This window comes from Callorhinus ursinus, unplaced genomic scaffold (assembly GCF_003265705.2).
Source record: "Callorhinus ursinus isolate GAN/ISIS: 27379988/994484 unplaced genomic scaffold, GSC_fseal_2.0 scaffold14, whole genome shotgun sequence".
Taxonomy (NCBI): Eukaryota; Metazoa; Chordata; class Mammalia; order Carnivora; family Otariidae; genus Callorhinus; species Callorhinus ursinus.
Genome location: NW_027397076.1, coordinates 26,253,787 through 26,277,996, shown reverse-complemented (window position 1 = coordinate 26,277,996; position 24,210 = coordinate 26,253,787). Strand labels below are relative to the sequence as shown.

Genomic DNA, 24,210 nt, shown 5'->3' with positions numbered 1-24,210 from the left:
TGTTTATTTTCCTCTGTTAAACATCTCAATCCAGACTCTTAAAATTAATTTCCTAGATTATTACAAAGGTATCTAAATGATCTTTCTTGTCCCATTTTCTCTACCTGAACCCAGCTTTTGAATATACCTATCTGACAATGTTTTTCCCCTGCTTAAAATCTTTAAGTTTTCTATTTTCCTGTTTTATAAAAATCATACTTTTTAGTATGCTCTATAAGGTAGGTCATCTGTGATTTTGCTTCTATTCCCCTTGCTCTTTCTCTTTTGTGCTCCAGAATCTTTGCTGTTCTTTCTTACTGTCCTTTCTGTCTTTTTTTTTTTTTGAGAAAAGCTTCCTTTTCTTTATATTTCTCACCAAACATCTCTTTTGCAATCCCTTCTATGAGTTCCTCTTTCCACTCCCACATCTCGAAAATTGTTTCTCAAATACTGAACATTTTGCTTCATAATTTTTTTTTTCTCTCTTTTGTAGAACTCTGAGCTCCTTAAAAGCAGAGATGACTAGGGGTGCCTGGGTTGTGCCCTCAGTTGAGCGTCAGACTCTTGGTTTTGGTTCAGGTCATGATCTCAGGGTCTTGAGATCAAGCCCCGTATGGGGCTCCACACTCTGCACAGAGTCTGCTTGAAATTCTCTCTCCCTCTCCCTCTGCCCCTCCTACTCATGTACTCTCTCTCTCTCCTTCTCTCTCTCGCTCAAATAAATAGATAAATCTTAAAAAAAAAAGCAGAGATAACTAGGTGATCATGTGTTATGTATGTTTCCACCCTCCATGCCTCCTCAGTATCTAAGACTAAATGACTATGGCATTTGGACTTGAAGGCATTTGACTTCATGTGAAAGTATTTCAATTCCAAAATTCTCCATTGCAAAATAGTTCATACTAATTCTTTTCTTCATTTTGTCTATAATTTGTCTTTCAAATACTTACATGGTTATAGCCAAAATTAAAATTCTCCCAGTTACTATGTTTAACATGTTCAGCTTCTTTTATTTCACAAAACCAGTCTATTTTATATTGCTCATATTGTTTTTATTTTTCCTTTTCATTAGCATACTAAGTATGATTACTGCACTTAGGAAAGAAATATGCATGTAATATATTGAGAAATATTTCAAACAATAAAGGAAAATAATACATGCCTATTTCAGAAGCATTAACAGTATCTAAATGATTAACTGAGAGAATAAATTTAATGTATTTATATAGCAAGGTGGAATCATAGTAGATTGATAGTCCATAAAGAAAACAAAAGAGAACAATGTCTAAATTTGGGCTGCTAAATATGATTACAAAGAGAAGATATTTGGGTGAAATCATAATTTAAATGACAAAACAGTAAGCATATAAAATTACAGAATTTAATAGAGCATTCAACTATATATTTAACTCAGAAGAGGTTTTGCCAGATTATTAAAACAAGTTTCCAGAGTTTAAATAAAAATATTTTAGGGGCACCTGGTGGCTCAGTCATTAAGCATCTGCCTTTGGCTCAGGTCATGATCCCAGGGTCCTGGGATCGAGCCCCGCATCGGGCTCCCTGCTGGGCGGGAAGCCTGCTTCTGCCTCTCCCACTCCCCCTGCTTGTGTTTCCTCTCTCTCTGTCTCTCTCTGTCAGAAAAAAAAAAAGAAGAAGAATGGCAACAATAGCCAAACTTATCAAATTGTTATGTGCTCGTTCTATTTTAAGAACTTTACACACATTGATTCATTCATGAACCTCATTTATTTCTAGGTTAGAGTCTGTGCTCTTAGATCTTGAATAGGACTTCGGCAAAACCTCCTGGTGATATGAAAGTACCACAAAAAAGAAGCAGAGAGGGGCACCTGGGTGGCTCAGTCAGTTAAGCATCTGCCTTTGGCTCAGGTCATGATCCCAGGATCCTAGGATCAAGTCCCTCATCAGGACCCCTGTTCAGTGGGGAGTCTGCTTCTCCCTCTCCCTTTGCCCCTCCCCCTGCTCCTTCTGTCTCTCTCTTGCTCACTCTCACTCTCTCAAATAAATGAAACCTTAAAAAAAAAGCAGAGAGGTGCTATGTAGGATTACAAAGAGAAGCTATCCAGGTTAAATAGTAATTTAAAGGAAATACTAGTAAGCATTTAAAATTAAACTATTTGCTAAAGTATCCAATTCAATATTTAGTGTCCAAAAAAAGCTTTTGCCAAACCTTAAGCAAGTTTTCCAGATTATAAAAAATATTTTGAAATCCCATTTGCACGAACAAATGCAATGTCTTTTTCAGCAAAAGGACTAAGAACCAGTTAAAAGAAATTTTAAGGATTATTATTATGTGATATTATTAACTTCGACAACCAGGACTAAAACAGACCTGAAGATGTTAGACAAGCTTTGAGTATGTAATCCAACAATCTCCATTTGCAAACAGATTGGATGGCACTTTTCTTCAAACTACACTTTCAGTTTCTTTTCTCTTTGCTGATACACCTGATAGTTATCTTACCTACATACAATGAATGGAAGGATGAAATAGGGACATTTATCTTGGCTCCGGTACTCCATTGTGGTGATGGCCTCATCTGACATGCTGGTGGCCTTATCTGTATTATTACAGGTGGTTCCTTCGCAGAGCTTCTGCGTTCTTCTGGAATACAATGGCCTATTATAACTGTGGAAACTTTGGGAATGGGAGGGAGTGACAGTAGGGAGAAAACTTGCCATAATTTATCCAGAATTAAAATAAATGGAAGGTAGGAGGAGACCAGTGTGTGGAGTGTGTATTGGCTGGATGCACATTTCCATGTTTATCACCACCAGCTCCCAAGCCCTCCTCCACTGCTTCCCTAACCCTCACAGAAGCAGTAATTTAATCCCTGCCCAGGCTTCTGATTCAGTTAAGTCTGGGGTGTGACTTTAGAATTTGCTTTTCTGACAATATCCCAGGTAATACTGATGCAGCTTGTGTGGAGACCACGTTTTGAGAACCACTGTTGTAGAAAGTTATTTTATAAACATGATGCTATGATGCTATTCTAGAAAAAGATGTATTATCTGATCCTAAAAGCAATAGTACTAATATTAGAATATTTTTATTCTTACCTGGCATTACTAGTGTTGGAAGTGAGAGTTTTTTTGTATTTTGTATTTTTTTTCAACTTAAGCCAGACTGAAATGACTCAGAAAATTACTCATTACACATCACAGAAAATGGTCATTCAGTGAGATCTAATACTATGAGCATCCATGAATCATTCTCAGTACTCATCAAGCAGTCTGATTAGACAGATTCTTAGGCTTAAAATATTTGCCTTTGTGATGCCATCTTGCTGTTGGAAAATCTAACTATAAAACAAAATTAAGGTCCTGTAGAATGGTAGGAAATATTTTATACACCAACTATATTGTCCTATGTTAGGCAGTGAGATCACTGGGCTTTAGGGAAACATTCAACACCAGGGAAGGATAACTGATTAGTGTAGTGTTGTAACCAATAGGATATGTCCTAGGATGCTCTTGGCCTGCATGCATATATTCAGTCTAATTGCTGAACTTCAGGTCCCTTGATGAGCTGAATTCTTTAAAATGCAAGGAATCCACTCAAACCACCTAGCCAATTAGATTTCCTCTAGGCCTGGGAGACAAGTAAAACTTAAAGCTTATTCTTCCAGGTGTGCTGAATCAAAGCCAACTCACAGTCCTAGGGGCTAATACTTGTATGAGCTAAGAAAGAATGGAGTCCCTCATGTAGTGATGATAGTAGCTAGGAATGTGGTAGTCTACTCTACCAAATCCTGAAACCCAAATACCCTGAAGGGTAGACCCTTGAAATAAGCTTTAAGCTCAACTTAAATCGAAATAGATATACAGACAATTTAAATCACATGTGTGCAGAGCTCAAGATTTTCTGTCTTGTGGGTTGTTGTCAAATCATTTATTTAGTTATGTTTATTCTTTTAGGAAAGTCACGATAGCATGGTGCACTAAAAAACTGTACAATATTTTCTACATTTTTCATCCTTAAATTAAATTTGCAGGGATCTGCAGAAGGCAAAATTACTAATAAGTCTTTGAATGTGCTTATTTTGAAAGTATAGTATTAGACACACCAAAATATATGGTTCTTAATCAAAGTGGCATAGACTTGGGGGCATTAAAACTCTTATATGTATGAGGCAAAATGATGGTCTATCCAGACTCACCTTTCAGCTAACACACTTAGCATGGGGACACAGATGGATGGGAAAGATGACCCTGACCCACATAAGACCCACATTCCTGTGCAAGGATAGAAGCATGATAATCAGGAAATGATGGTTGTTAGTTACAGAAAATGCATTATTGTGAAAACCAGGGGAAAAGTGCTTATGAGAGGAAGTGATTGGATTATGGGGAATGAGAGAATAAAGATAGATCATTCCTACTGAGTAAATTGCTGTGATTTATAAGAGAAAGGGTATAGTGATATCTTGGCCCATTACTGACCAGATTCATTTCACAAACAATCCTAAATCAGAATGTGACAGTTTATGGGGAGACAAACAAAGTCTTCCAAAGATGTTTATATGTTACTAAGCTTTTAAACTGGCATATTTTCATCTCCCCACACCTTTACTGTTTTAAGGTTACTTGGTTTTGCTGGTTGACATTTATAATTGTGACTTTGCATTCTCCCTTATATGACTCTAGTAATAGTTTACTACACATTGGAATAAAAGAGAAAAAAATACTCATATATATTATTATATATTTTTGGAATTTTGAGAATTTCCAAAAGAATATTACCTAAAAGAAATTTGAAAATATCTTATGCTTAAAAGTATTCTATAATATTTGGGCAATATTAAAATAATTAGATACTGTTTTATAATAGACAAGCATTTTGGTGTTCTATATATTTCTCTTAAATTATCTGTGAATTAAGTGATTATCTTTAATTGCTTTATACAGATAAAATAAGAATCAGTTATATGCCTATAATATATTCCTATATCAGTTTATTTTATTTTTTTTAATTCAAATTTAGGAGTTCTTATGTCATATTCTAATCCTTCAAGAATACAGATTGATATACTACATTCTAAGAAATTTTTCACAAAGGATTCAACACAGGAAACACTTGTATAAAAAAACAGGCAATTTCATCAAATTTACTGAAAATGCAGATGTTGTTTAGAGTGTTTCTTAAAAAAGAAAAAGTCCTTGGGAAAAGTTCAAGAAATGGCATTAAAGCACAGCTCAGTGAGGGGCTAAATACCTTGCCTTTTTCTTATAATGATTTATTAGTGTATAGAACTGAAAATATTGCATAGTCCAGTTGATTAGTGTGTGCCATGAATGATCTTTAAATGTCATTTTTCTCTCAGCTCTGCTTGGGGTAGCAGATGCTCCCTGATGGGGGCTTGATTACTAGCATTTAAGGAATGATTGCAGGGTTGACATTTTCCTATGAAAGACAAGAGTTGAAGTAAGGCTTCATAGTGCTTTCTGAGCTATGTAGACACAGACGTATTTGCAAGACTACGCAAGGTTTACTTTGGGAAATGGTTTTGGATCTGCCCTCACTTGAGACCCAAAAGACCCAAACTATAGAGCAGAGGAGATGTAGACATATTTCCTTGGAAATACTTCCAAAGACAGGCTACCATCAACATAGTCACAGAAAAATCTCATCAACTTTCTTAGTCACAGAAAATTATCAGTAAACTGTCTGTGATGTCTGTCAATAATGTACCATCTTGCCCACCTGCTAGAATGAGTTTGGTTTAAAAAGTTAGTCCCAATAGCCATTGAATTGGTATACTTTATAGAGGTATATGAATTAGATTCTGGAGATAATATTTCTTCTTTGGATCTAATTAAGTTTGACCCATCTTTCTGGTATGAGTTAGAGATCAAGTGTCAAAATCTATAGAGGCCACTTTAGTCCATGAAAATACACTATGGCATTGTCTTTTTATCCATGATAGCAGTTTTGTTTTTTTTTCATGACAGCAGTCCTTACAAAGCCCCTAACACTGGCTTTAAAGGCCCTACTAAAACTGGCTCCCATTTCCTCTCTTACTCTCATTATTACCTAGCTTCAGCCTCACTGGAATCCTTTTTATTCCTAGAAGAGACCAGGCAAAATCCTGCCTCAGGGCCTTTTCATTAACCATAGTCTTATCTGTGACACTCTTCCTTCAAACATTCACATGCTCCTTTCCCTCCTCAAATCTTTCTTTTAATGTCACCTGCTTATAGAGGCATGCCCTGACCGCCATATTTAAAATAGAAATTCCCATCAGCATCCCTATTCTTAATGTCCTGCTTCATTTTTTTGTCATGGTACATATCACTTCCTAACATAGTATGTAATTTACTTACATATTAGTGTTAACTTACCTAAATTTTTATAATATATATTATTTATCTCCCTCCACTAAAAGAGAGATTCTATGATCTTTATCTCTTCGGTTTTCTTCTCCACCAGCAGCACTTCAGAAATGCCCACCATGTAGTCGGTGTTCAATAAATAGTTGAGTGAAGAAGAGCAGTTATATTCTAGAAACTCTATATGGATAGGTCTGCAACTATGTCCATCACTTCTATAGTCTTTATGTCTTCCCAGTGTCTGTCACACAGAAGGTTCTCAATCAATATTTGCTGATTGGATAAACATATAAATTTCATCTGAAAGCCAAGAGAACTTTTGGGTATAACTAAAGAGAAAGGGAGCCTGAAATATTTTCTTAAAGTGGTATATAAATTTGTGGCCTGTCAGAAAACTGTTCCTTTCCATAATGGCTCTTACAGAGCTAGAAGGCAGGTTTTGCAAAAAGATTAATTAATGTTAAATAATAAAAACATTAGTTATTAATTAATTAGTAGATGTCTTAATAAATTTGTACTTCTAGCCCATCCCCATTTGTAGAGTCAAAGGCAGCAGAAGATTGGCCATTAAAAGCTACAAACCATCTTATATTTTTCAAAGCAGAAGAGTGAGAAGTACTGTACACTCTCCGTGAGAAGAGTGTACAGTAATGATCAGTAATGGTGTACCTGGTCCTGAAGCCTATCCACTCCTCATTTAACATTCTGCATAGAGAGATTCAGAGATACTATTTGTTACTTTGTAACTTGTTAAGGTGGGCATAACATTTCTAAGGAACTCCAATTTGAGAAGGAAAGAGGGTTGCTACTCTTGAATATGAAGTGAATTATTCTGCTAGGGCATCCAAAAGCAATTAATTATGCTGGTGGCAGGAGATCTCTCATAGCTCTCATTTATTGTATGTAATTACCTAAATGAATTATGCTACAATTTGAGACACTTTTCATAAATCTAGGATCATAAAATTAGAAGTAATAAAGACTGAAGATGTTAGGATATGCAGGTGTGTTTAAGTGCTGGGATTCCATGATCTCTCCACATTAGTTACCAGAGAAATCATGTACCCAATTCTGTCATTATTAGCACTTCTCAGTTCATCAAACCTCTGAATCCTAAAGTATCCCCTCTTCACTCTCTCTCCTGAATGCCTTCCTGGGCCATACTGACTAGATCTCTGAGTCAATGTCCAGAGTATTGCACAAGGGTCAGAAAAGGTATGCATAGGAAAGATATGTTTGACATCTCGAAGGCATTTTCCCACAGAAACTTCCTTATACACAATTGCTAGATTCCTCTGTTACATCTGAATATTGTTTTAAAATATTTTAATATTTTAAATAATTTAATATATATTTTAATACTGCTATTAAAATATATTTTTAAGGGCTGAGTTGAGGACCTAAATTCCACACATAACATCTCTCTTGGAAACGTACTCTAAGTGCCAATAACACATTCATAGTTTAAAAATTATCACTACTATTAACATTTTAAATAACTATCTGGTACTGAAATAAACCTTTGGCTCTCTTCAGATCGTGTGACTCGCTTGAACCAGATACGCTTACTGTATTTATGCTATCTCGATTTGTAAAGAATCATCGGAAATTTTTAAAAAATTCTTTCCCATCCTGGCTCTGTCTTCCTAGTTCTAGGTTTATCTTTCAAATGATCAGGTAGGCTTTCTCAATTCTTGTGTCTCAGACTCAATAAGTACAAATCCAAAATTATCTCCTTTCAAAGTCTTAACCATACTAAAATCAGTATCTGCTCCTGAATATGCTGTTGGTATGAATTCTATCAACATTCTCTTCATGTTAACACATGAATTAGCTTTTGCTACATCCTCTGTGTCAGTTTTTACCCACATATAATCAGCCTCAAGGTTTTTTTTTAATTAAATTTTCTAAATGACTCTAGGATTCATCTCCTCCTATCCAATCCTAGTGTCACTAATCTAATTTAGGATCTCATCATATCTTAACTGGTTTTTTGGAAATAGCCTCCCTGGACTCAATGCTTCAGAGCACTTACCTATTCTGTAACTACTGGAGTTTTCTTCCTAAATACTTAGAAAAATAATTCCTTTTTCAAAAACCTGCAGTGGCATTCTATTATTTAAAGAATAAGCTTCAAACACTTTAGCATAATAACCTAACTTAGTTCCCAAAGCCCATTTGAGGCGTGTTCCTTACCATATGAACATGGGTCTCTTTGTGATATCTGTATTCCTTGAATTTAGGGATTCTGAATCTTTTTTGTACCATGGATTCCCTTGGCAGTCTGATGAAGTGTGTGGACTCCTTCCTAGGACAATATTTTTGAATGTATAAAATAATAAACATAAGATTACCAAGGAAAACATTTCTACAGTGATAAAATTCTATCTGTCTGTGGACCCTGCTGTTTGTGTCTTTGTGGTTTTGCTTGAGATCCTCTTAGCAAAGAAGTGCCCCTAACCCTACTCCTCCGATTATTGAAATCCTTCTCATCTTTCAAAGCCTATTCAATTCCCATCTACTCTGTGCAACTTTACCTAGACTCCCTGCCCCATCTGTATTCACCACTTTGCCCTTTGCCCACTCACAGTAGATTCTTTGTATTTCTAATTACTCCTTACCTTAACTTAGCCTTTTCTTATAATATACTGTACTAATTGTACTGTACTAATTGACAATGATGGGCCAAATAGTAAACTAACTGGCCACTTTCACATGTTTTGAATTCATGATTCTTTTAAAACACTATGATATATGCATATGAGGAGGAAGCTGAGGTCCAGAAATTTTGTTTGACCAAACTAGTACAATTTGTTGCTCTTATAAATTATTTGAGGAAAGGAATATTTTAATAATCTTTTTCTTTATACCTTCTCAGGATCTGTGGAATAATATTTGTTCAGCAGTGTTTCCTCATGTGGATTTAAAAATTAGAAAAACTGGAAAATTCTTATCTCCCAGTATTTAATGCCCCTAGAATTGACTAGGGGCCATAGGAGGACAGAGCTTTGCATAACAGTGTTCCTAGTTCAATGTATGTCAAATCAACGGTGACTAAATCTTCTTAACATACTAAAAACTCTTCTAGTTCCTAGCAGTTTCACAAATTGAAAATTTACATAAGGGTTTTCAGCAGTCAGTTCCCTAAAATATTATCTCTTGTTTTGCACCCTTGATAAAAAAAACAACAGTAATAAAAATAGGACAAATTAAAGAAGTTGTGTGGAATCATAATGAATTCAGGCAACGTTTAAATTTGTGATATCAGTTGTATAACCCATTTCCTATGTTACTCCCTCTGTGAAAACAATAAAAGCAACCCAATTTTAAATATAATTCCCTTGTTCCAGTTTCACTTTTTTTGTAGTCAAACATGTTTCTATAGGTCTTCCTAAAACAACATTATTAGACAATCTATTTTTAAATAAAAGCATTTACTAAAAAAGATTTATTTTGCAACAGTAATAATTTCAAAATACTGCATTTAAAAATCATACATTTATGATTATTAATTTCTCATGTAGAAGTTTCTTATATGAGTAATGATTTTGAAAGGAATTACATCTTTTGATTTGCCAATGCCTTTAGCATGCTGTGAACTATAAATTAATGTATAATTAATTCATTATCACTATCCTTTTCTCATGGCCTTTTCTATTATTGTACTGTAGCAAAGACTAACTCAAATGTCCCAGGGTAATTGATTTTCTATTTTCACAGCTCCAGATGGTCCTCCTGAAGATGTGTATGTAGTAGCAACATCACCTTTTAGCATCAACATCAGCTGGAGTGAACCTGCTACCATTACTGGACCAACATTCTATCTGATCGATATCAAATCAGTAAGGTGTATCTTACTTTATGCAAAAGACGGTGTAGAGAGTGATTAAGAATACACATTTTGGGAACCAGACTATTTGAATTTTAATCCTAGCTCTGTTAGACCTCAGGCAACTTATTTAACCTATGTGTGTTTCATTATCCACATCTGTAAAGTAAAGATTAATAATAGTACCCAGGGTACAGAAATTTTGTGAAGACTAAATTAGAAAATATGCATAAAGAACTTTAAACATTGCCTGAGTAAGGCTCAGTAAATGTAAGTAAGGCTCAATAAATGTAAGTAAAGTATTATTGGCATGATTGTCATATTTATCCCCAGGGTATAAATAATCTATGTAAACAAGTGGTTAAATTGATAATAATACACTGGTTTAAAATACAGTGAAAAAGTACTTACTTCAGCAGCATATATACTAAAATTGGAATGATACATAGAAGATTAGCATGGCCCCTGCACAAGGATGACACTCAAATTCATGAAGCATTTCATATTTAAAAACAATAATAATAATACAGTGAGAAATTAAGCCTCATAATAACAAAAGGTGAAGGGAGAAGGCATTAGAAGAAATAGCTCCCAAATAAGGTAACATCGGAGCTTAATTGTGAAAAACACCTGAAGCAGACCATGAGAAAGAAGTAGTACTAAGAGTGTAAAAAGTAAGATTCATTCAAGAAAAAGCAAGTAGTTCAGGAATCCTTGGTCAAAGCATTCAGGAAAAGTGCTGAGAGGAGCTAGATTAGAAGGCCAACTGTCTAACGTGTAATGAAATTTGAGTTTTATGATAAGGCCAGTGGGGTGTCAATTGAGGAATTAAAGCAGTGTTGGGATATAGACTTCTATTTTATAGGATCATCTTGGTTGCATTGCAGAGGATAGAGCAGTCTTAGTGCAAATTTTGGGGACGGGACACTATAAGAATAACTGGATAAGAAAAGATAAGGACAGAGAAAATGTAGTGAGGGAATGGAATGGAAAACAATTTACATCTACATAATTTGGTGGGAAAAAATCAGTGGATGGTGAGTGAAAGGAATAATCGAGGATGACTTTTAGATATAGGATTTGGAAAATTGTGAGGACAAATAGATTTGTAAAGGAAAGGAATCAATTCAGTATTAGATGCACTGAGTTTGAGATGCCCGAGACTCTTCAGATGAAGATACTCCCTTAGCGCTATTATATATAGATCTGGAGCTTAGGAGGGGAGATCTGAATTTGCAGATTTAGGAAGCGTTGGTATTTAGATGATAGCTGAAATGATAGGAAGGGATGAGATTAAATATGGGACATGTAGCCTAAGAACCTCTTCTGTAAGAACTAACCTGAGGATTGAATCCTGGGGAATCCAAACATTTAAACAAGAGGCCACCGAAAGCACCAGACTGGAGTAGCCGTCCAGACAGAAGGAAACCCAAACATGAGAGTCAAGCCTTTCACCTTAAACAAGGTGCTTAACAATGTAAATAATGCAGAGTTGTTAGCGAGGATTAGGATTGGAAAAACCTTGTGAGTGCCCGGCTTGGATTTTACTGGGCCTGATGACCACTCTCTTCTTGTGGCATCTAATGCATTGAGTCAGGTCATTTATGGTGAATTCTCCCCCTTCCTTGATGTCTCTACCTACCTTTTGTTTAATGTTTATAATTTTATTATGTCTTTATGTTATTTCTAAAATGGAAGTGCTTCTATCTCAAAAGACCTGTCATGATTAAAAGAAAATTTAAGGGATTATTGGTGCATTTGTACTCCCATTCAATCTTCTGTTTATGTTCCTTTTTAGAGCATATTTGTGAAGACTTGGTTTGTAATTAGCCAAAAGTAATCAACACACATGTCAAATGCTCTAGGAGTATGTATTAAAAGCAAATCACAAAATGATAACGTTCTGATCTATCAAAGACACCTTATTAATGAAAATAGTTCTCTCTTGAAATTTGACCTTAAAGGAAGGGAAAATAATATATTTTTAAAAATGATTTATAACCTCATTTTCTTAATATTCTTATTGAGTTTAAAAATAAGCAAGGGAAAGAGAGAAGAATGACTAACATGGTAATTGCTTACTTTATATCAGTTACACAGTAGCCTCTCCATAGCTTTACCTTATCTTATCTAACATTTTACTGTAAATATATTATATTCATTTTGAATAAAGGGGATTTGAGTCACAGAGATGATAGCTTCTCAAATAGTTAAGACCTGGCTAGAGCCAGCAGACAGTGGTGTGATATGAGAAAGGAAAAACCACCAAGTAGCAAATAAAATTTGCCAAGTTGAAATACATGCTCATCCAAACCTTTTGGGTCAAAGATAACAAGAATTCAAATAGATTGTAGTACTCTGTAGTTTCCCCGGGTTCTTGGAATGAGGCTGTCATTTAGGTCCTTCTTTCCTTTATTCATTCGACACATAGTTTTAAATACATCCAACATGCCAGTATTGTGCTAGGTGCTGGATACCTAGAACAAGTCTGATGTGGTCATTGTCTTTATAGAGCTTATCTGCAGCTCATTTCATAAATATATAATTATCTACCTTCAAGAATGATTGGATCCTAGGCCAGGGAAGAACACATGTCATTGAATTTAGGACTTATGCTGTAGCCTGGTCTTTGCTAAATCCTAGTCACAGGGACATAAAACTTTTTTCCTAAAAGACTCAAGTTAAGCAAAACTTGACAATCTTAAAGATATATGGGCACAGACATCACCCTGGATGATACTACCAGAAATTCATGCATTTTGTAGTCCTTTGTTCATTGTTCCCTTTATTTTTTTCAAAATAACAAATATTTATTGTTTCTGTTCACCAAAAAAGGATGCAAAACATAAGTAACTCACACTCTTGTGGGAGACACCAGAATATAAACACCTAATTATAGAATGTGAGCTATGCAGTTTTTTTGGAATATAAACTAGCAAAGTAATTAAAATTCCTGTTATGAGGGGCATACAATACAATGGAGACTTCACAGAGCAGGTTAAATTGGCTATGGGACTTGAAGAATGAATAAAGGTGTGGCAGGTGGGGAAGGGGGCAAGTAGGGTAGGAAAAGGAGAGAAAATAGAATCAAGGTCAAGTTGCTGACATTGCCTATAAAACTACCATACTGCAAAAATAATGGGACACATTTCATAATAATAATAGATGATCAAATATAATATGAGCAAACAAGCTTGGAATTGATGGAGGGAAATAATGAATCAAAAAGGTCTGAGGTTTCATTCCTGGGTGTGTGGACAAATAATGATTAACAATAATGACAGAGTAGATTTAGTGAAGAAAGATAAATGAATTTTGATACATTCTGTATTTGAGGACCCAACATTCTTTTTGGATTTTATTAAATACTTTTTAAGATACAGTAGATCACAGGCATGTTATGTCATATTTTTACTACTCAACATTAGGTATGTACTATTTTAATGGAGGACATTAAAATCATTTAATTTTACTTTATAAGATCAGGCCCAGTGTAGTAGTGTAGAGAGTTCTGGATTCTTGAAAGACTTGAGAGCAAATTCTATCTCAGCTACTAAATAACTATGGAATGTTGAGGAATTCACCTCAACTCTCTAAAATCAGAATTCAAAGAGGTATAGAGGTCAGTCAAGTAACATAAACTTCACCCAGTTGGGTGAAGCAGTGATGAACTGGACACTCATGCCCCATTGTAGAAGTCAACTATCACTCATCTCTAGATAATTATTACCCAGCATGAATATAAGCCTAGTCTTAAGGAAAATTTAGTAAGCTAGATTTTTATGTGATGTTTAAATGCTGACAGCTAACTGAATCACACACTTTCTACCAGTGAGAACATGCACTTGATCAATAGTATTCCTATGCTGATTTGTTTTTCTGCCACTTTAAAGAAAGGAGGAAACTGCCTTCAATGCTCTAAGGTGGGAACAATCTATTTGACTTTGCAATATGTATGTTATTTATCAGCCTTTTGCTGTGTTTCTCATAGCAACATCTTTTTTCAGTTCAAAAAGTTCTTAGAAAAGGGCATTTGAAGACTATTTTGAACAAGAAATCTTTCAAAGGTACAAGGGAGGGTCAAGTTGAAAATGAGTTTAGTAGTGTGAACAGTGTATACAATCTGATTTTAAGTGTTTCAATTCAGATACCAGAGAGTAGCATGCATTGTAGGATTTCAAATTTTCTGATGTTCATCTCAGGAAAAACCCTTCTTTGTATTGCTAGAAACTTTAGCTATGTTTAATCCCTTCAGTGAATGGGCCAGACTCTTCATCAAAGGCACACTTTGTTTGAACACACTGTATGACTATGTTTAATACACCTAAGGATGCTCATTTTTGCACATCTAATAATTATAACATCCACAATTAATTGAGTCCTTATCCAGTGCCATGCATAGTGCTAGATGGGAGTTTTTCAAACTACAGTCATGACCAAAATTTTTTAAATGAGCTGGAATAAAATTTAAAAGAGAAGAAAATACCAAATGCATTTCAGAAAGAGGTTGTATTTCTTTTTTTTATGTTATGTTAATCACCATACATTGCATCATTAGTTTTTGATGTAGTGTTCCATGATTCATTGTTTGCATATAACACCCAGTGCTCCACGCAGTACGTGCCCTCTTTAATACCCATCACCAGGCCAACCCATCCCCCCACCTCCCTCCCCTCTAGAACCCTCAGTTTGTTTCTCAGAGTCCATAGTCTCTCATGGTTCGCAAATGACATATCAGATAAAGGGCTAGTACCCAAAATCTATAAAGAAACTTATTAAACTCAACACCCAAAGAAGTTGCATTTCTGAAAATTGTTTCTAAGTTATAAAGAAGTGTATGTATGTGTGTGTATGTATATATATATGTATATGAGTATAAATACACACATATCCTGAGTTATGTTACAAAATGTGTTTTCCTTTTTGTAGGTCATGGTCAAAAAAATCTCTGTGCCAGCTACTTCAGATCTATTTTTCTAAATCTCACCAAACACTATAAATAGATATTATTACTCTAGCTTTACATACACAGAAAGTAAGACACAGAGAACATAAGTGATTTGTCAAACGCTACAGGAACTATTACACGACCAAGTTGGGATTTGAACCTTTAATGTTTGATTACCAAAACCTGTATTCTTTCTCCTATAAAACATCACAGTAGAAAGTAGAGTTTCATTGACAGAGATAATACTTCCTTGTTCATTGGATGGGTTGATTGATTGTGGTTGGTTGGGTAATTTTTTTTCTTTTACTCTCAGTTGAAATAATTGCTTTTACATAGACTGTTAAAGTGGCACTTTAGATTTCCCAGGACAATATGACTGCAAGAAAAAAATAATTTAAATCTTGGCTAGGTAAATATACCACATGTAGCTTTGTAGTATTATGTTTTGGCGATTTTGTGACTTCCTTTAATTACTAGCTATTTTTTTCCTATAGGTAGATAGTGATGAATTTAATATGTCCTTCATCAAGTCAAATGAGGAAAATAAGACCATAGAAGTTAAAGATTTGAAAATATTCACAAGGTATTCTGTGGTGATCACAGCATTCACTGGAAACATAAGTGCTGCATATGTAGAAGGAAAGTCAAGTGCTGAAGTGATTGTTACTACTTTAGAATCAGGTAAGGCATATTTTCTATCACTGTTAAAAATTGACTGAGATTTAAGTGTCTTTCTTAGAATTTCTCACACCACCTCCTAAAAAGGGTATGCATTACAAGAAATTTTTAAAGTATATAAAATATAAAATTCAGTGATTCATCATAGCTGACAAAAGTGAAGTTTTCTATTTACATTTTTTAGGCAAAGTGGAATTATGTAGAATAATCAATTCTTGGAAATAGAGAAACAAATTAGTTCATAATAATGTTCTAATTGTATTTTTTGTATTTATTTAAGCACTAACTATTTCAGAAATTTGAGCTACCTTGCCTCAGAGATGATTTTTCAAATGGTCTATGGTCAATAATGCTTCATGTAAAACCCCATTTTAATTATTTCTGTCCATGGTTTAAAATGCACACTAAAGTAATAATACTCTATCATTATATAATCTGGAATTCAAAATTAGAATCCAGGTCATGCGTACCATATCTGTTTTCCTCACCTAATCAAATGACATGTTTTATTATATAACCTATTTAATAAATGTCAGAACCCATACAGATTTCCTCAGGTTCTTACAAACAGGGTCTGAATGAATTAAGTTTGTAACCAATAGGAATTAAGTGTGGAAAGTCAGCTTCCCAAACTTGCTTGCCCTATCCTCCTTCAGACTCCTGATGTTCTTTGCCACCAGATATATCTTTGGAAAGAGCACATGAAGGGATGTGTTGCTATAGTTTATTTGTTGCTATCTGTAAGGTAAGTATAGGAGGTAAAACATGTTTTTAGCTCGTCTTTTCATTATGTTATATACTCTATAAAGATAACATCTTATCCTCAGCACCCTAAAATTTCATTTGTTTCCATTTTGCCGCTACATATATCCCAGATATTTATTTTCTTATACTTTTTGCATTTCTCTCACATCCTACCTGTTAGGAAATATGCTGCTGAATTTATTCACACTCATACCATAAAGCACTGGTTGTCAAATCTTAATGTGCTACCACCCCTCACAAAGATATCATGGTTAAATAAATTATTACTAAATCTCTAAGAGTAGAATTTTAGAGGTAAAACTAAATATATTTGGAGAATAGGAAATTCTTTCCAGCATTCAGAGAATTATTTCACTTATCCAAACTTAAACCTTATCTGATTTTTAGAGAAAGTTCTTATTAAAAGAAAATATATTTTTTATATCATAGAAATGTATAACAGCAAATGTGAAAAAATGTGTTGAGCCAATTTAACTTTCACTTTAGCTATGAATTTTTCCAGTTAATATGTGATATTTGGCACTATAACATGTTTATCTGTTTCTCTTTTTTCTTTTTTTTAAGATTTTATTTATTTATTTGACAGACAGAGACACAGCGAGAGAGGGAACAAAAGCAGGGGGTGAGGGAGAGGCAGAAGCAGGCCTCCCACCAAGCAGGGAGCCCGAAGCAGGGCTCGATCCCAGGATGCTGGTATTGTGACCTGAGATGAAGGCAGATGCTCAACTGCTGAGCCACCCAGGCTCCCCTCTTTTTTTCTCACTCTTATTTATTTACTTTTTTGTTTGCTTGCAAGATAATAAATAATAAATAAAGATACTAAAGCTTGAGCATCTGAACCTTTGACAGCCAAATATTAGCAGCCTTCTTCATGGAAATTCCTTCACTTCGTATGGAAGATATATCCATTTCAGTTTGATCAAAATAGATATATTCATGTAATCAATCATTTATATAAAGAACACTATGTAGTACAGTAAGAACTAGTTCCTATATTCATAAATTAATTTTATCCTCACATGTATCATTTTTTATGATAATTTACTGATACTTAACTTTTGTATATGAGGCTAATTTTTATTTATCAAAAATAAAATGGGATATCTAGAATATATAAAGAACTCTCAAAACTCAACACTTTTAAAAATTCAATTAGAAATTGGCAAAAGACATGACTAGACATTTCATCATGGAGAAGATACAATGGGCAAATAAACTCATGATAAGATAGATTTTCAGCATCATTAGCTATTAAGGAAATGCAAATTAGAACCACAATGAGATCTCACTATGCATCTACTAGAACAGATAAAATAATAATTATAAAATAGTGATGATGCCAAATGCTGGCAAAGATACAGAGACTGGATCTCTCATACATTGTTAGTGGGAATGCAAAAGGGTATAGCCACACTGAAAAATAGTTTGGCATGATGTAATGTATGGTGATTAACATAACAATAAAAAAACTAAACATGCACTTAGAGCACATTACCTAACAATCATATTCTTGGGCAACTATCACAGAGAATTAAAAATTTATGTTCACACAAACAGCTATAAATGAATGTTAATAGCAAGTTTATTAGTAATAACAAAAAAACTGGAAACAACCCAAATGTTTTTCTTTGATTAAACAAACTTAGGTGTACCCACAAAATGGAACACCACTCAGTAATAAAAAAAGAATGAACCATTGATACATACAACAACTCTGATTGAACTTAAGCATTATGCTATTGTTTTTCTTAAAGTGACAGAACTATGAAGGACAATGGTTAGTGTTGTGGGGATGCATAGAGTACAAATACAAGAGTATAGCCAGGGAAGTTTCTTTAATGGAATAGTTTTATACTTATTTCTGGTGATGATTGCAGGAATCTTTACATGGAATAAAATTGCATAGAACTGCACACACATTTATGAAAGCATGAAAAAATGGTGAAATCTGAATAAGATCTGTAATCTAACAGTATTGTACTAAGGTCAATATCCAGGTTTGATATTAAACTACAGTTAGGTAAGTTGTCACCACTGGTAAAACCTGGGGGAATGTTCTAGGGGACTGTATGTACCACTTCTGCAAATTCCTGTGTGTCTTTATTATCTTTAAATAAGCAATACAAAAAGTCATGGAAATGCATTCTATATAAAAGCAAATCCATGTAGAAGTCAAAATAAATAAATAACCAAACTAACTGGATCACCATTATGATTTCTGTGACCTACATGTATCAGCCATTTTGCTTGTTTCCATAACATATATGGTTTAAATAATTTGTGTAACACACTTTATAAACAGAAATTTGACACAAATAAATTTTATATGGAGATTTTTAAGAAGAGGAACATAAATTTTAACAAATTAATTGTTTATTTCATTTTAGTCCCCAAGGATCCACCTAACAATATGACATTTCAGAAGATACCAGACGAAGTTACAAAATTTCAGTTAACATTTCTTCCTCCTTCTCAACCCAATGGAAATATCCAAGTATACCAAGCTTTAGTTTACCGAGAAGATGATCCTACTGCTGTCCAGATTCACAATCTCAGTATTATCCAGCAAACTGACACATCCATCATTGCGATGTTAGAAGGACTAAAAGGTGGACATACGTATAATATCAGTGTAAGCATTCATAGTGTTTAATTATTCACCTATTTTACAAAGTCAGTTTACAAACTCAGCATTCAAAAATACTGCAGCTTAGGTGCACACTAGATTTCTCATATCTTTTTGTGGGATTGTGTGAGACATGCCAACAGAAAATAACATTTAGAGAAATGAAATTGCTTATTTCCTATTATAATACAGCAAGCACTATGAAAATATGTAGGTAACAAAAAAGTTTTCACAACAATAGTAGAAATCCATAAATAAAGGGGAAAGAAAATGCATGTTAAAAGCAAGAGAGTAGTGATATGTAAAGAAAGAATTCTACCTAAAGGGAAGCTGTTTATGTGTGATTATAAATGGAAAATGGAAAAGCAAATTTCAAAGGCAAAGGGCAGAAGTAACTATTTACATGTTTGAAATTCACATGCCTTTCATGTAATAATTACTAAAGCTAAATATTTTGCATCCTAATTTTATATTATCCGTGTGTGTTTATATACATACAGACATACACATAATGTATTTCAAAAATGCTTTTTTGTAATATGTCTTAAAATTTTCAAATAGAATTATATGGGTCAGAATATCATCTTTTAAGCAACATAGAATTCACCCCAACTTCAGGTAGCTTAGTAATTAATCTTCCTACCAGTTCTTTATGATTATTGTGTAATGATCAGAACACTGTTATTAATAATTTGTATTCATATGTACATGTTTTTCTCTATATTATATCTATATATCTACATATCTTCATTTCTTCCTTCACTCACTATATATCTTATTTTATATATATATCTGTCCTGCTAAGATTCTTGTTGCACATCCCATTAAATGGACCACCGTTGTGGAAGGTCTATTAGAATAGGGAGGGTGGTTATGAGGATGAACTAATCTGAGTTCAAATCCTGACTCTGCGATTTGTTTCTGGGCAGTTGCCTCAAATCTGTACCTCAGTTTTTTTATCTAAAAAAACAGTAAATTCTGCTCCTGAAACTAATATTACACTGTATGTTAACCAACTGGAATTTAAATAAAAACTTGAAACAAAAAAAAAGGAAAAACAATAATAGGAATAATGACTTCTTTATAGGATTTTTGTAAGGATTAAAGAATTATAGTTATGGGAAGTTGTGAGTGCTCCATCAGTTTTGCCTTTTGGAACAAGAGGAAAAAATAGGAAACAAAGTAGAACTAATGCATAATTTAAAGAACAGTAAAAAAAATTCTCTAACTTACTGTTGAGAAAGTGCAATTTGTAGCTCCTCAACACCTGGGAGTTTATTAGAAATATATAATTTTCACATCCATCCCAACCTACTGAATCAAAACCTGCATATCTTCATTCAACAGGTTTACAAGTGACTTCTTTGTACAACACAATTTGAGTAGCTCACCTAACTCTTCATTTATTATCTCACTTAAATAGGCTGTACCACAAAGAAGTAAAAATAATGAAGCACACCATAATTTCGCTTTCCATTTTTAATACTTTTTTAAAAGATTTTATTTATTCATTTGAAAGAGAAAGAGAGTGAGCTCTAGTGGGAGGGGGCGGGGGGGGGCAGAGGGAAAGGGAGAAGCAGGCTCCGCACTGATCAGGGAGCCCATACAGGGCTCAATCCCAGGACCCTGGGATCATGACCTGAGCCTGAGCTGAAGGCAGATGCTTAACCAACTGAGCCACCCAGCCTTCCCAATACTTCTTTTCTTAAATTTACAAACTCCAATAAATATTTCCTTTAGATATTTTTTAACCACATTTTTTAGGCTTAGTTTATTTACCATTCCCACTGCATCATATATATTATTATAATTTAAATTCAGTAAAAACATTCTCAAAGTATCTATAGTGTGAAGTATAGAAAACAAATTAATTAGTTCCAATAAACATATTCTGAATTGTGTTTGTGAATGAAACTGGGCAAGAATATAGTCTTTGTTTTATAGAGCAAAATAAAGTAAATAAAAGAAGATTCTCTATCTACAGTTTCTTAGGCATAAAATGAATTGAAAGGATTCACATTTGTGTGAATCACCCTCTGTCTATACAAACAGAAATGTTTTATGTGTATATGCTGCATTACGCAGGTTTTACCGTCAGATACTTTGGGGCAGGGGTGAAGAAGGGCATAAAGGCCAACTTTCAGAGGGATGATTTAATACAGGAAAACAAGGAGGTTGAAGGAATAGGATTTCATTTCAGAGAAGGGAAAAAAAGAGGGTCTTGAATATGGATTTAAAGAAAGCCAGAGTTACCTAGCTACAGAGGGAAGGAGCAGATGTGAGAGTAGATGAAGGAGTGTAGACATAGTGGCTTTTCTGTGTCTGCTCCTCCTACGGGTTCAAATTGAAGCCACATCCTTTCCTGGTCGCTATGATAGGGCTGTTTAAGTCACTCAGCCTTTGTTCTCAGGACTTTGTACTTAAAATCAGTTTTAAGAACTGCTTTACTATTAATGTTCTTCCTACACAAACTGTATTCATTTGAGTAAGTGCAAGAAAAATGTGATAAATAGGCTATATGCAGTTATTTTTAAAAGTGGAATCATTTTATTTTATTTTACTTAAAGATTTTATTTATTTGACACAGAGAGAGCGACAGCAAGAGAGGGAACACAAGCAGGGGGAGTGGGAGAGGGAGAAGCAGGCTTCCCGCTGAGCAGGGAGCCCGATGTGGGGCTCGATGTGGGGCTCGATCCCAGGACCCTGGGATCATGACCTGAGCCAAAGGCAGACGCTTAACGACTGAGCCACCCAGGCACCCCAATGTAGAATCATTTTAAAATTACATATGACCATAATAAAAATAGTAACAAGATGTTTCTCTTTTTCTTTTAGATTTATGCAATTAATAGTGCTGGTGCAGGGCCAAAGGTTCAGATGAGAATAACCATGGACATTAAAGGTACATACATGAGCTGCCTTCCTGTGAAATACTGTTGTCTTAATCAAAGAGTAATTATAATTGAATTCTATTATCAGAGTTAAGAATGTAGTCAAGCTTATAAATGATGCATATGCAATAATAAGCATACATTAAGTAATAAAGACTGCTTATTAAAGCTATACTTAAAATGTCTAAATGATAATGCAAATTACCATCTTAAAGAAAGAGAATGCCCACCTGCTATTTATCTTATATTTCTTTCCCTCTAAATTTAAAGTTCTCTGAGACAAATTTTATAGTCTGTTATTATGTTTTATAATTTTATTGAAAATTCATTGTTAAATTACCCATGGCTAGAGTTGGACTAGTTTTAATTAAATTCCTTGACTGATCTTTTATCTCAAAAGTAAAATTCTTTTTAGCTAATCAGGTAGTGTTTACTGAACTACCATATATTCAACTTTATGATTCTGACTGTAAAGTAGATCTATCAATTCATTATTCTGACAGGTATTGTTTATAGAAAATATAATTAAAGTTGAAGGCTGCCTCACTCACGCAAAACAATCCATGAAAACCAAAAAAGATTGTTAAGAAGAATTTAGGGCTAGCCAGTTATTCGGGATACTTTCTCTTCCTGACTGAAAACATATATCCAATTGTGCTATCTCTCTAAAAATCTATAATAAAACCTGCAGAGAGATTAAAAAACTGAAGCGTTTGGACCTTTAATAGAACACTTCTCTTTCTGAAGCAAAAAGTAACTTTTCTTAGTCTTTGGTAAGCACAGCAGAGCAGAGTGATCAAATGTGCTAGCTCTAGACTGAGTCTAGGGTCAAACTGCTGAGACTGAATCCTGGATTGGCCATTTGATATCTGCTTGACGTTAGGCAAGTGTCTTAACCTCTATAAGCTTGTAAAATGCAGATAATGCTAGTTCCTACCTCCCAGATTGTTGTGAAGATTAAAAGTAATAATCTTTGAAAAACGCTTAGGACAGTGCCTGGAAACTAGTATTATTAAGAATAAGAAATGTTCACTGTAAGATGAAGCTGATAAGTTTTATCTTTTCATCAATGGTAGTTTATATAATTGTAATATTATTTAAAAGTATTAAGAGTTGCTTTCAATTCCAAACTACTTGGAATGTGCAAATGCATAAGCTCTTCAGAAACATCAGTTGTTTTGCCAAATGACTTCATCAAAAAGAGCTTTTGTCATACCATCTTAATTTCTTTGTAATTCAGTGGCAAGCAGGTAAGTATGCAGGTAACAATAGAAGCATTATATTAATTCTTTAGCAAAACTTGCTATGTTTATTGCTTTGATCAACCCCAGGTAGAGATGATTAGTTCTGACTTTCCACTCCTTAGATAGGACAGATAGACTCATAATCGGTTGTCTAGAAAAAAATATGTGAGTACTGGTGGTAGTGGGGAGGTGCCAGAGAAATATTTTTCTCCAGTAATATGCATGATTGTTTTTGGTGACATGGAGTGACATTGAATTAATAGTAGTCTCATTAAATTTGCATTTGACACATAATATACAGTTGGGTAATCATATCCAGTGCCAGATTCCTCTAACTGGAAACCTTTTCTTGGGGACTCCCCAGTGGCCTGCCTGAAAGTTTCTCAGAACTCCCTGAAATCTGAGGATCTTCTTGCTGAATCCTTCCTTTCTTCTTCTCTCACACAGGTATCAGACCTGTGATCTGTGCTCTAAAGGCTCTTGCCACCTACTCCTGTTCCCTGTTCCTTGACTCTTCATGGATATTTCCTCCAATAAATTCCTACACATCTAATAATTATTATAGCCTTTACATCTCAGAGGAGTGAGCTAAAGGATCAAGCCAAAAAGATTTGATTCAAATCTTGATATTTCCCTTTTACAGCTATGTGACATAAGGCCATTTCCTCATCTACAAAATGGAAATGGTATTGCCAATTTTATGGCGTTATTGAGAAGCTTTTAAAAAAATTTAATAAATATGGAAATTGAAGTTTGATTAAGCAACTTGCTGTGTTTCAAACAGCTGGTATATGCATATAGCAATGAGATTAAATGAAACAAGCAGAACTCCTACAGATAATGATTTTGGAGATATTTGTATGCATTGGCAGTAAAATGTGAATTATTGTGGCACTTTCAGA

At 34.3% G+C, this 24,210-nt stretch overlaps 1 protein-coding gene and 1 non-coding gene across 4 annotated transcripts in view; both read left to right on the top strand.

The window, feature by feature from the left end:
* The window catches only part of PTPRQ (protein tyrosine phosphatase receptor type Q), a 219,885-nt gene that overhangs the window by 138,905 nt on the left and 56,770 nt on the right, over positions 1–24,210 (top strand). For all 3 annotated transcript variants that reach the window (XM_073900607.1, XM_073900608.1, XM_073900609.1), the window contains 4 exons: positions 10,048–10,169; positions 15,599–15,785; positions 18,935–19,179; positions 22,009–22,075. In XM_073900607.1, coding sequence (XP_073756708.1) covers positions 10,048–10,169; positions 15,599–15,785; positions 18,935–19,179; positions 22,009–22,075 — 621 coding nt within the window. The remainder of the gene's footprint in view (positions 1–10,047; positions 10,170–15,598; positions 15,786–18,934; positions 19,180–22,008; positions 22,076–24,210) is intronic.
* Positions 10,560–10,666, top strand: LOC112832109 (U6 spliceosomal RNA). The gene has a single exon (XR_003210312.1). It is a non-coding gene; the product is annotated as a U6 spliceosomal RNA (small nuclear RNA).